Raw genomic sequence first — 14,355 nt, 5'->3', positions numbered from 1 at the left:
GAACCCCTATTTCAAAACACTTTTTTGTTTGTCCCATATAGAATTGGTTACAATCGTTGCAAATGATTTTGTATACTATGTTGCTGTTGTCTTCCTTCTGTATTTTGTCTTAGATTTTGTCTTTTGTCTTTTTTCTGAGTGTACATGTGGGTTTGTGAACTATGCAGTGTGTTTTGACTCTTTTGAAAAAGGTCTGAATGCAGCTCTTGTGTGCAGTGAGGTGAGTGCTTGTGAAATTTAGAATTTGGTCTGGGTGGTTGTTAATTCGCTGCTCTCTTGTCTCGTTATGTTAGTATCTAGGTCATTGTTCTTTTTCTTCCTCACATGTAAAACTGATCCCATTTATTGAAGCCTGGTATTCTACCAAAGGAGCAATTAACAAACATATTGATCTAGATCCATCATATCACTACATAAGAAACCAGATCATTCAAACAACGAATCAACCAACAAGAGAACCAATCAGCTACTCAGAATTTAAATATAGCTCCAAATGAACAACCAATCAAACAACCAACAGACCACACTGGCACACAAAACATAAGCTAAGGAGAATAGGACAAGAAAATCCTGCTGATAATGTTACCTAGTCTGGTAATGAAACGTTCAGAAACTAAATTGAAACAAGTTTGGAGAGCAAACCACTGCCAAAATCTAAAACCCGAGTTTTAGTATTTTCTGTTATTTGAAAATGACAGAATATTTATCTTTTGTGTCAGGAGAAGACAGTTATTAACTATAAGTAGAATAATCAATTTGCAGATAAATAAATGAGAAGTAATTCTTTGTCATAGTTGAATCTACCTTTAGAGTGGGGACCCCATTATTGAAAAAAATAATTAGAATGGAGCCATGTCATGTCATTATATAACACAGCAAGATATTTTATATTTTTCTCAAAATGCAGAAACTGTAATACATATGTTTTGCTGCATCTGATATTAAGTAGTAAGTAGTTTGACTGATTCCTTACTTAATCTTCATAGTTGTAGCCAGACATTAATGGTTTCCCATGTGTGTGTTTTTAACCTAAACTGTTTAATCTCTCTTAATTTACTTTAAGGTACACCTCTGTATGCAGCTCATTTCCGCCCAGGGCAGTACGTGGACATCACTGCTAAAACGTCAGTTCCAACTCTATTTATTTATGTCCTAAAGTTTTAAGTACAATTTAATTAGCTTTTCTTAGAAGTCTTTAATTAAGCTATTAATAGGGTGCTCTTCAAACATTTGAGTAAAATATAAATAAAATACACTAATGAGTTTTTATAAATATAATAAATCTGCTCCTTGAAATAACATTTTTCCCCTACTCTAAGACAAAATGGTGTTAAATTAGTTCTGAGGTGGGTTGTCAGTAGAGTAAGGCAGCTTCAGTTACAGCACTGAGAAATAAAGCAAGGTAGTTTATCTATCGCTACTATTTCAAATAATGGTTATTGTTTATGAAACAGCCTTTGTAGTATAAGTAGAATTAAAAATTAACAGGTCTGATTTATAAAACTTTCTAAGATTGAGAGAGTAATTGGCCTAAAATCATCTAGTTTCTATGCTTTCAACTGTTATAACAAATCGGCTGTCATTCTGGTTCTTTACTCAGATGTATATTCAGGAATTTTAGTTTCTGTTGTGTAAAAAAAACCAGAACAAAATTTATTGAAATGCCTTCCCACTACAGTATGATTTATAAGTTAGTACCTTTGTTTTGAAATGACACAACTAAGAATTAGAGATTTATTGTATTACTAAGTTTAAGCTTGTTGTATTAGTTCAATTTTGTTTTTATTATCTGATTTCTTTTTTTCCTATCTTTATAACTTACCAGTGGTAGAAAAGTAAGAGGACCACTGTATTTATTAGAGTTAGGATACTTTTTTTTCCTGTTACTTAACTAGTAGAATGATGACCTCCTCAGTTAAATGAATTATTCAGATTCCTTAGCTTTACTAGAAAAAGCACAGTATTTTATTATGGAACAAGCTAAAGCAGATTGTCAGTCAAAGCATTATATATTTAACTTTTTTTAACATCAAGTTAGTTTCATATTCTGTATTGAAAAATAAATTCCACCTGTAAAGAAATGTGTATTGTGTTAACATTATGTCTAGTGAGATAGAGCACATAAATGCAGGATTTATTCCAAATATAAGGAGAATACAGATAAAAAAAGTCTCTTAAAGGTCTGAAGGTCCCGAAGGCAATGTATTAGTTTTCATTGCCTAATTTTTCATCATGTGAAAAATAGGTCCATGCGATAAATGTATTACATTGAAAGGATCCATAAGAGAGGCAGTGTAGGTAGCACAATAATAACTAACCATCTACAGGCTCTTAACAGCTGAAGATTTCCATTTTTGTATTCTTACAAGTTCTTAAAACTTGAAACAGACACAGAAAGAAAAATGGTTCTAAGAGTACTGCCACTTATATGTATGCAATTTGTGTGTTGAAATTGCTTTTCGATTTTATCCCATCAAAGTCACTATTTATGGACTATGTGGATAATTCCCATCTTTGCTGTTTTGTAAAAAAGGGCAACTAGATGAAAATACTGAAATGGACATTTAGTTCTTTGCCACCAGGAATTATATTGCTTGATTGAACTTGACATATATGGTCAACAATCCAAGATTAAATGTCGTTGCATCATGTTTTGGCTTTCTCTAAACATTTCTCCTTTAATATATATACATATTTCTTTAAAATAGCTTTTTGTTCACAAAACATATTTAATTGATTCATAAACTGGAAGTTCTCCAGCAGGACAGACGTGGGGGTGTGTGGGCTCTTAAGAGTCTCACATGAACCCTGTCTGACAAACCATCTCCGAGATCTTTTTTAGATTGAAACCCTCCTGGAGGAGGGGCGAAGAAAGGGCAGCATCTCATCAGACCCAGGGGGAGGCAACAGTCCCTCACAGGTTGAAGATTTGCCCTCTGAATTGGAGTAGGGGCGGCAGCATGGCAACATGCTGCACAAGAAGCTGACTTCCAGCCAAAGCAAATGAACAGGAGTGTGAGGAAGAGATGAAAGACTGATAAGAAAATTCATCTAACCCACAGCCATAAATCAAACTTGGAAAAGGCAAAGAATCTTGAGAGAATAAATAATATTGATGATCAGATCGGGATTTTTGAAGAAAGAAGGAAGGAAGGAAGGAAGGAAAGAAAGAAAGAAAGAAAGAAAGAAAGAAAGAAAGAAAGAAAGAAAGAAAGAAAGAAAGAAAGAAAGAAGAAACTAGCTGCAATTTTGGAACTGGACATTAAGAAAGAACAAAAGACCAAGATGGCTCCCGTCGCTCTTCCCCACAGCAGCTGAAGCAGAAAATTTAAGGTGGATCAGAATTCTGAAATAAGAACTATATAACTAACTGTAACTTTGGAACTGGACATCATGGAAAGCTGGGAATTTGAAAAATTACGTGAAATTAAAAAAATATGCATAAATCATTAAAATCAACCCTAAACAGAATTGTTTTTTTCCCATATATTTTTCTTATTTTTACATTTAAAACAATGAAGTACCGCGAAGTTGGAGTGACTATACATTCACATTAAATACAGCTAGTCACAACTATTGACAATTAGCCTACTTAATACATTATCAATCCTTCTGTCCAATTACAGTATATACAGTTTGTTCCAGTCTTGTCACCTTGTCTTATACCAGTCATAAAATCTATTCCAGACTTCAAAATATTCTGATTCCCCTTTATTTTTAAGTTCAAGAGTGAGCCTATCTGATTCCACACAGGCCAACACTTTTCTGATTATATCTAGCTCTGGTGGTGTATTTTCTTTTTTCCAATATTGTGCATAGGTTATGCGCGCCGCAGTTAGCTGAAGCAGAAAATTTAAGGTGGATGGGAACTCTGAAATAAGAACTGTATAACTTGCGATGATTACATTCTGAAGGAGCAGCACATGACAAAGCTCAGGTCATTTCTTGTTTTAGCTTGTTAGCACACAAAGTTCACAAAAACAGAGAAAGGGAAAATGGAACATTGTGCTATCTTTTGTATTTGGAGCCATGTGTGATCCACTACTCTTGTAAATTATAGGGTAACTTTTATACAGTGGAGTTGACACGTCCTCTGTCAAGGAACGCAAGTCCTTGCAAGTCCCCTTCCAACTTGGCTACTTGAAGTTGCATTAGTAAGTTGCTAAGTTCCCTAAGTTTTGATAGGCTCTGTTAGGTATTCTGGGAAACCTATCAAGTCTTTTGAACAGTGCATTCTCCACTGCTTCTGCTGAGCCATAGCACTCATCAAGTCTGTCCCAGATGGTTCTAAGGCCTGTTTCAGGGTAGTTTATATTTATTGCCCTGATTTGCTTTGCATGCTCAGCAGATTCACTTCCAAGCCATTTCATTATTAAATCCATCTCTCACTATACGACAGATCCAAGTCTCCGATGGCATTTTGGAAGGATGATCACCAAGCCCGATAGCTTTCTGGACAATTGTCGAACCTTTCAAATCCTTGTGTGACTAGCTCACATCGTGCAAGGAACTTGGCAAGGTCTATGATGGTTGTAGCCGATTGTGCATTGCTGTAGTAAAAAGGTGTTGAGTAGTCATATCTTTTGGGAGTCTCCAGTTTCAGCTGGTCCTTTTTCGACTGCTCTGGCATGAAGGCTATGGGATCTTATGGAATAAATTGCCGGTCAAGTACCTTGGATGTGAGGAGTCTGCTATCACATGTGCAACTTTGCTTGAAGCTTTCTCCTTTGTAGGCTTGGGGCTTGTCATTAGCCTGTAGTGGTGCTGAGTAGCTTGTTTCTTTAAAAAGTTGTCTTCCCTATCGAGGTGGGAAGGAAGTACAAAGGCTGACATTGTGGTGTAAAGAAAATAATCTTATACTTCACACCAAAAAAACTAAAGAATTTACAATTGACTTCAGAAAGAAGAAAGATGTACATTTACCATTGCACATAAATGGCAAAGAGGTGGAGAGGGTTGGTAGTTTTAAATTTCTGGGCACTTATATCTCGGAAGACCTCTCATGGACCATGAATGCTAACATGCTTGTGAAGAAGGCACAGAAGAGGCTGTACTTCCTGAGAATGCTAAGGAAGATAAATCTATCTCAGCATCTACTTCTGTCCTACCATCGCAGCACTATTGAGATATACGGCATTTTTGCATGGTATGGGAGCAGCTCTGCAGCGGATAAAAAAGCTCTACAGAGAATCATGAAAACTGACCAGAATATCACTGGGCTCCAGCTGCCAGCCCTTGATAACATCTTCGCATCTCGCTGCTTGAGGAAGTTGTATAACATTCTCAGAGACTTTTCCCATCCTGCTTACAATCTTTTTAGACTGTTGCCTTTCTTACAGAAGATACAGAACAATTAAAACTAGGACCACACATCTTCTGAATAGCTCCAAGGTATGGTGAAACTGAGGAAAATAGGGATACATACAATGAGACTCAAATATAAGAAAGATAGCATTAAGTTGCTACTGAACATAAAAATGTTCTGTGTGGGGGATGTTGGTTTGTTTTTGGATGACTTTGTGCCACAGATTAAAATGGCTGCTTCTGCCTTCTCCAAATGCTGAAGGAAATGGATTCTGGATTCCCAGCGTGCACTTGGTTTGAGTGCGGGCTGATGGGTAAATGGGCGGAGTCAGCTTTAGACAATGTAGTTAGGGCATATTTGTCTCTGGCCACTAGGAAACTTATAATAAACTTATAGAAACTTATACTAAAGTTATAAGTTTTGGCATGACAAGTATGGTTCCTTTTTTTCTCTATCTGAATCAGAAGTAAAAGTTTAGAGTTTAGAAGTAAAAGCTGATAAATAGAGTATATTTCAGTTCTAAAAAGATGTTTAAATTTTAATGCCTAAAGTGAGTTTGCTGGTCAGGTTACAAAACTCATTTTAAATGTTTAATTTATTTGATAACAGTTATGGGTCAGTACAAAATAAATAGAAAATTAAAACATATAATTCCCAATAATGACTAGTGACACGTACAGTAGTATAGAAATCTGTGAAACTATGTATGTCTAATAAAAAAAGCCATAATTACCAACAAACAATTGCCTTGTTTTGTTGAAAAAAAGATAACTAAAATCTGCCAACTGTTAATTTATACTGAAAGGTAAAAACAGTAGTTTTATTTTTAATTAGCACATACAGGTTTCACAGCAACATTCTATAAAAGTCTTATGCTGAATATTCAACTTATATAATAACTCTACTAGAAAATATAATTCTGCTATCAAATTGGTTTATGAATATTTAAAAAAATATTTAACTTGGCTTGCTTGCTTTCAGAATTGGCAAAGGTTTCCAAGGAGTCATGAAAAGATGGGGATTTTCTGGCCAGCCTGCTTCCCATGGCCAAACTAAAACACATAGACGACCTGGATCAATTTCTAATTCTGCAAGTATTCTTATTATCTATATTATGTTGATCAGTTCAAAGAAGATACAAATTTAAAGCATATACTGAATTGAGACATCTTGGTAATATCAAAATCTTCATAAGCTAAATTCTGCCCCCCTACAAATTGATAGTGATACAGATTCTGAGTAAATTTTATCACATTTCTTGAAAACTGTATAAATTGCCATGCGGAAACCTCTCTATGTGCCTAATTATCTGTTAGTATAAGTTAGTCCTTGACGTAATGACCACAGTGGAGCCCCAAATTTTGTTCATAAATTATGGTAGTCATTAAACAAAGGGCCTTGCAACTACCTTGCTCAACAACTGCAATCCAAGCTCTCCCCATTGTATGACATCACCCACTGATACACAGTAACCTGCTGTAGGTTGGGAGGCATCACCAAGCTATACCGACTAGCTTCACAAACCCTTTCTGCACCATAGCAGATCTATTTACTTTAAAAAGCAACTCATTCCATTTTCCACGTGGACACATTCCCATGATAGTTTGGAAGGTTGAAAACCTTTAGTGGTTTCTTCCCCCAGAATCCACCTCTTTTGCTAGAATTCTTCTTTTTGGAGGAGAAAATGCTAGGGAAGCCAGCATTCTGAAAGGCTCTGCACTAGCTTCACCAGTGGTTTCTCCAAATTTGAGGTTTGTTCCTCAAGCACATGGGAGGATTTCCCCTCCCTGCAAAAAGGGGAGGGAAAATCCCTTGATACACAATGGAACAAATGTCATTGGGTAAAATCCTTCAATAACCAAGAAAGAAAACTCCCAACTCCATTTGCGCAGAAATAAAAGTACTTTTACTTGTTATGAAAAGAAAGCAGCGAAAGAAAAGCAAAATCTGAGCCAAAAAGGTGCAAACATACATATCAAATGTTTACCCAGCACCCTCCCCCAATTACCCCAACCCAATGTCCAATCTGCAACTCCCAAAGGTGTCATGTGGGGTGCATCTTCAAGTGGCCTCATTCAGCTGGTATATATAGACGGCCTACCCTGACCAAGCCCAAACACGAGCCATCAGCATGCGCAGAAGATGGTGAGAACAAAACTCCCTTCTTGATAACTCCTCCAGCACCAGTAATTCCCCCCTAAATACCACAAGCCCTCTCCCTCCCCGTTTCTATGGCAGCCGATAACAAGCAAGCAAAGTAGAGGCTGACACAAATCCTCATCTCTTGTGTTTGAAATTTTCACTGCCAATTTCCACAGAAACCAGTAAAGAATATAGCAAATACCAATCATATGATCACAGGGCCCTTGGCAATCAGTCATAAACACAAAGGTTGCCAAGCTCTCTGGTTCATAACTGTTGTTTTTGGAAGCTATGATTAATTTGAACTGTTGTGAGGCAAAGGCTCATAAGTCAAGGATATTAACAGGGAAGAATGCAATCATACTAGTCATTTAATGGGCTCCATTCTTCCATGGTACTCCTATGCAGGATAATAAAACCAAGTTTTGTCTAACTTTACTTTGATTTTTGAGACAGGGTGTTTCAAAGGTCTTCAAGGGAAAGAAAATGCCAGGACAATTAGGAAACTTCTATCGGACAACTAGGGGACTAAAGGTAAGGCTGCTGAAGAATATATCATCTGATATGATAAATTAACTTCTTAGTGCACAATGATTTATGTGTAATAGTAAAGTTTACATATTTCTCTCAAGAAATTCAAAATAAGTAATTGAAGAAGCCACTGTCATTTCCACCTGACTTGAAAAATAAAGCCTTGGTTCTCATACGATGAAAACATTACACTTCTTCAAAGCTAGAGAATGACCTTCTTAATCCTCTTTTTGCCAATGTGGCTGTTAATGGAGTCCAGAAATAAAGACAAAAAAGTTTCTCACGTGGCTACCTTGTCCAAGCATAGTTTATACTATTAAAGATTATCCACCACTGGGCTGTTGAACAAATTGAGTGGTATATAGATGTATGTATAAATTCAATAATCCCTGATCATATTTCTAAGTGATCAGAAACTGACACAAGCTTTCTATGGCACAAAGATAATCATGAAATCTATAAATTTGAATGCAGAAAGTCTCTGAGTTGCTGAAGAATGCTTAGATAGGCTGTTATTTAGTGTTGCAAACTACTTATTAGAATTAGAAATAGAATTCTTTATTGGCCAAGTGTGATTAGACACAAGGAATTTGTCTCCGGTGCATAGGCTCACAGTGTACATACAATAGTGATATATCATTATCATAGTCATTGTAAAAAAATATTCATAATAAAACATTCGATACAACAGCGATAGTCATGGATACTAAATAAGCAATCAACATAAATCATACTAGGATATTAAATAAACAATATAAATTGTAAGATACAAGCAACAAAGTTATAGCCATAAGAAGATAAGGAGATAGGTAATAGTGAAGATAAGAATAGTGATGGTAATATTGCCTTTCTAGATAGTTTTACAGTGTTGTGATAATTAATTGTCTAGCAGAGTGATGGCATGGGGGGGGGGGGGAAGGACTGTCTTGTGTCTAGTTGTTCTAACATGCAGTGCCTTATAGCATCATTTTGTGTATAGAAGTTAAAACAGTTTTATGTCCAGGATGTGAGGGGTCTGTAGATATTTTCACAGCCCTCTTCCTGGTTCGTGCAGTATACAGGTCCTTAATGGAAGGCAGATTGGGAACAATTGTTTTTTCTGGAGTTCTAATTATCCATTGAAGTCTGTGTTTGTCTTGCTTGGTTGCAGTTCCAAACCAGACTGATGCAGATGACAGACATATTTAAGGGAATACAAACTTTTGTCCCTGCCATATTTACAGATGTCTCATAAACAACAACTATATAACCATTTTTATTTCTATTGAAAGAGATTACATAGCTGTCTTTTTCTTAAATTTCTGTTCTTCTAAGAGAATTCCTCATAAAACATGTCTTTTTCACTTAAAAAATAAAGTTAGCTATAAATTAATAATAACAAGTATTAATTCTTACTGGGTGATTTTAATCTTACAGATATGGCAGGTCAATGTGAAGCACAATATTTTATATGTACATGGAAGTGTTCCTGGTCATAGGAATTGCTTAGTAAAGGTAAGTTTGGTATTTAGATATGAACAGAGAATGGCTTACAAAATACTTAATTTTCTTATCAGTTACATAAGATCCTCTGTCACAAAGATCTCTGCTTATTTCCTAGTGTTGTTAGAAAAAGCTAAATATTACTACTCTTACCAATCAAGTAAAGCCTTTGAAGATACCTTTGTTTATTTCATGTGTTATAATTATATGCACATACAGAAACCATTATTATATCTTTACTTAAAAGCTACAGAGCCCAAATATATATAAAGCAGTTTGAAATGTATGAAAGCCATACAAATAAGGTATCATTTCCCTTTTAACAATTTAAGAGTCTTGCTGTCTAACTCTTTAAAGAAAAATGTCAAAGTTTCTTGTTTGCATATGTTATACAAGCGAAGACTGAAGTTCTGAGTTTTTGTTAGCTGTCTGAAAGAGAAATCAAAGGTGAAACATTGAATAGCATGTACCAGTGCACTGCTTGTTCAAAGCAAGCCAAAATTCTTTCCAGTACTAGATTCCCTTTATTTGCAAAAAAAATGTAATAAGACATTACAGTGTTCAATTCAGTAATAAAACAAACACTCCACCCCAAATTAAAAGTTATTCAGATCCTTAGTAGCTGTACGAGCAAATGTCATACTGTCACAGCCTTATATAGAGAATATGATAGTATCAACTACTTATGATATCATATATAGAATAGAATAAAGCAGGAAGGGACCTTGGAGGTCTTCTACTCCATCCCTCTGCCCAAGCAGGTGACCCTTTATTATTTTAGACAAGCAGCTGTCCAGTTTCTTCTTATAAATCTCCAGTGATGAAGCACTCAAAAATTCTGAAGGCATGCTGTTACACTGTTCTTTCTTAAGGAAGTTTTTCTTGATTTCTGAATTGGTTCTATCCTTGATTAGTTTCGAACCATTGTTGTCCTACCCTCTGGTGCTTTGGAGAATAATTTTACCCCCTCTTTTTTGTGGTAGCCCCTCAAATATTGGAATACTGCTATCATGTGATCGATCGCTAGTTCTTCTTTTTTCAAGACTAGCCAAACCCAAACCCTGCAGCCGTTCTTTATATGTTTTAGTCTCCAGGCCTTTGGTCATCTTAGTTGCTCTTCTCTGAACTTTTTCCAAAGTCTAAACATCTTTTCTGTAGCGTGCTGACCACAATTGATTGCAATATTCCTGGTGTGGTCTTACTAAGATTTTACAAAATGGTACTAATAAATACTAAAAATGATTTTGATTTTATGCCTCTGTTTATACAACCCAGGATTGTATTAGTTTTTTTGGCTGCTATTGCACATTGCTGGGTCATATTCAAGTGATCATCCACTAGGACTCCAAAGTCCCTCTCACAGTTACTGTTTTTGAGCCAGGTCTCGTCTACTCTACACATTCCTTTGGTTTTTCCTGCCTAAATGTAAAACTGCTTTTTTTCCACTTTAAAATTCATTTTGTTGGATAGGGTCCATTGTTCAAGTCTGTCAAGAACTTTTTGGATCCTGAGCTTGCCTTCTAGGATGTTGGCTATTCCTGCCAGCTTAGTGTTATCTGCAAATTTGATGAGTTCCCCTTCTATTCCCTCATCTAAGTCATTTCTGAGGTTATTGAAGAGTTCTGAATCTAAGATGGAACATTATGGTACCCCACTGCTTCCTTCCTTCCATGTCTATGTAATATCATTAAGGACTACTTTTTGCATACGGTTTGTCAGCCAACTAAGAATCTATTTGATGGTGATGTTGTCTATTCCACATTTTTCTAGCTTACCAAGAAGTAGGTTGTTGTCTACTTTGACAAATGCCTTACTGAAATTTTAAGTATACTATGCCCACAGCATTTCACTGGTCTATTAATTTAATCACTTTATCAAAGAAAGAAATAAGATTGGTTTGCCATGATCAGTTTATAACAAACCCATGCTGGCTACTAGTTATATATGTTTCTAAATAGTTGTAGATCAGTTTTTTGATGATATTTTCAAGGATCTTCCCAGGTATTGATTGTTAGCTGATTTGTCTGTAGTTTCCTGGGTCTGTTCCCCCCCCCCCCTTTCTTGGAGATGGGAACCACATCAGCCCTTTTTCAATCCTCAGGTACTTCCCTGACACTCCAGGATTTTTGCCATCTTCAGGCTGGTGTTCTCGGTTTAAAGTGTGGTCAGAAAAACACCCCCACAACATGAATAAATGTGACGATACCTCTCGCCTACCAGACATCTGGAAACTAGCCCTAGTCAAAAAACGAACCCCACCAACCACTCAGGTCATTACAACACAAAAGTATACACTAGCCTGAAGATGTCGAGTGAGACCTCGCCGAAACGTTGCCAAGACAATATCAATCTTACACGGGAAAAGACCTGAATACAAGACCAGCATACCTACACCCGTGAAAATCTACAAAATCACACACACACACACACACACGATATATATATCTTTTACAGCTTTCCATTATCATTTTTTCTGATTTCGGCTTTTCCATTCTATTATTTTATACATATTTTTCTTGGTTTACTTCCTCATTTTTACAATATATACATCTGTATACAATATTTCCATCTTTACTGCTTTCTAAATATATGCCATCGCTTTTCATTGTGTTTGCTATGTGTTCCTTATGTATTGATTTTATCTCTCTTTTCAAGCCAGTTATACCACTTATTCCATATTTTGTACTATTCTGTTTCCTCTCTATCTCTTAGTTCCATCGGTTGCCCATTTGTGAGCATTCTAACACCTTTTTATGATTTCTGCATTTGATGGAATGGTTTTTAGTTTCCATCTGGGCATATGAAATTCTGGCAGCAGTGATTATATGGAGCATTAAATATTGGATATCATTACTAATATTTTTTTTATTATTCCTAGAAGAAGCAGCTCAGGGTTTATGTCAATTTTTCGTTCTATTATTTCTTCTAACCATTTTTTAATTTTGGTCCAGAATTCTTTGGCTTTTGGACATGTCCACCACATGTAATAGAAGGTTTCCTATTGGTGGTTACATTTCCAGCAGTTTGGAGATCTATTTGGAAACATTTTGGCCAATCATGCCGGGGGTAAATGCAACATTGTCAATTTATAATTTTTCCCAGTGCTCCAATTCAGTTTTTAGCCCAGGTTATCATTGTTTCCTTCACGGTTTCCTCCTCTATTTTGAATTTTAACAGAAAACTGTATGCTTTTGTAATCATTTTTTCTTCTGTTCCTATTACTATTTTGTCCAATTTTTGTTGTTCGTTTTGAAATCCATACTGTTCTAAGTCCTTTTTGTAGTTTGTTTGAATTTGTAGGTGCGGCCACACCTAATTCAATTCCTTGCAATTTTAACTCCTGATTTGTTTTTTAAGTTTTCCTTGCCCATCCAATAACTCGTATGTCAATATCCTATTCAAATCTATTAGATTGGGTTAGATAATTGCTTCCATGGTTGATATCCATCTGGAAATTTTTGTGTAGAAGTTTATTTTGATTTTCATCCATATTTCTAGTAAGGCCCCTCTTAGCTGATGCCTCTCAGTCATCAATATTCTTTTATTTTAAAGTACTATCCATTCTTCGAGCCATGTTACCGCTGCTGCCTGATAGAGTAAAGCTTCCAATCTGGGAGGCCAAATACTCCTTAATTCTAGAGTCCTGTAGTAATTTTAATTTTATCCTAGCTTTTTTCCCCAGCCAAATAAAATTTAAAATTATTTTATTTAGTTCCACAAAAATTTTTTTTTACTGGTACAGTTTAGAATAGAAATAAAATTTTTGGTAGGATATTCATTTTTATGGTTGCAATTCTTTCAATAAGCGATAATTGTAATTTAGCCCAATTTTCCAAGTCTTTTTTTATTGTTGTAATAATTTTGAATAATTGTCTTTTTTATGGTAGAACATTTAGCTGTTAGCCAGATTCCAAGATATTTTACCTTTTTAACTATTTGCATTTCCAATACTCTCTCTAATTGCTCATTTTGCCTTTGTGTAAGATTTTTAATCATTATCTTTGTTTTATTTTTATTTATTTTTAAGCCTGCAACTTTACCAAATTCCTCTACTTCTTTTTTATTTAATAATTTTTTATTTAGAATAAACACAACATCCTTCTTTACATGCTGTAGAAAGTGTATCAGTTGGTTACAAAAAGACTTTCGTGCATCTCTTCCACAGTCAACAAACATATGTATCTCATCTCATATGTATTTGATAATTTCTGTATTTCTGAAAATATCTTTTGCAAGCTTAAGGTTTTTTTTATATCCAACTAGAGAGCCGAGGTGGCGCAGTGGTTAGGATGCAGTACTGCAGGCCACTTCAGCTGACTGTTATCTGCAGTTCAGCGGTTCTAATCTCACCGGCTCAAGGTTGACTTCCTTCCGAGGTGGGTGAAATGAGTACCCAGACTGTGGGGGCGATATGCTGACTCTGTAAACCGATTAGAGAGGGCTGAAAGCTCTATGAAGCGGTATATAAGTCTAACTCCTATTGCTATTGCTAACTAACAAACACAGCTGCTCTAGCTTGGAAGGTTAATAAAATTAAGCATAGATTCACAAAAATGTTTTGTTTTCACTTTTCTCTGGTTAAAGATATATTTCAAAGGGACATCTGTTTGCTTCCCTTCTTATCACTCTCTATAACCAAGCAGTGAGACCTTGTAGTGCCAAGCCAAAACAATCAGTGAAGAAAAAAGTGTTCCATTTCCAATACACAAATCTTCCAGCCTCCAAGTAGCAGTGTTATTGTTGCAAATTTCCTTATTTCTTTTTGTATCTTTTTTGTATTTCAAGTTAGAAAAAAGAGACCAATTTTTAAATGGGTTAGGAGAACACCCACAGTAATGAAAGAGGAAAATTTTAGTCCATAGGTTACAGAGAATAATAAAAGAAAAGAATAGATA

At 35.6% G+C, this 14,355-nt stretch overlaps 1 protein-coding gene across 1 annotated transcript in view; it reads left to right on the top strand.

Annotated features, from left to right (window-relative positions):
* Nucleotides 1-14,355, top strand: part of MRPL3 (mitochondrial ribosomal protein L3) — a 53,219-nt gene that overhangs the window by 13,554 nt on the left and 25,310 nt on the right. The window contains exons 6-9 of the mRNA XM_014071074.2: nt 1,064-1,124; nt 6,287-6,395; nt 7,904-7,981; nt 9,395-9,472. Coding sequence (XP_013926549.2) covers nt 1,064-1,124; nt 6,287-6,395; nt 7,904-7,981; nt 9,395-9,472 — 326 coding nt within the window. The remainder of the gene's footprint in view (nt 1-1,063; nt 1,125-6,286; nt 6,396-7,903; nt 7,982-9,394; nt 9,473-14,355) is intronic.

The sequence above is a fragment of the Thamnophis sirtalis genome, unplaced genomic scaffold (genome assembly GCF_051295495.1).
Source record: "Thamnophis sirtalis isolate CommonGarterSnake01/CBP01778 unplaced genomic scaffold, rThaSir2_p1.2 scaffold_4, whole genome shotgun sequence".
Lineage (NCBI taxonomy): Eukaryota > Metazoa > Chordata > Lepidosauria > Squamata > Natricidae > Thamnophis > Thamnophis sirtalis.
This window is presented reverse-complemented; position numbering and strand designations above follow the sequence as displayed.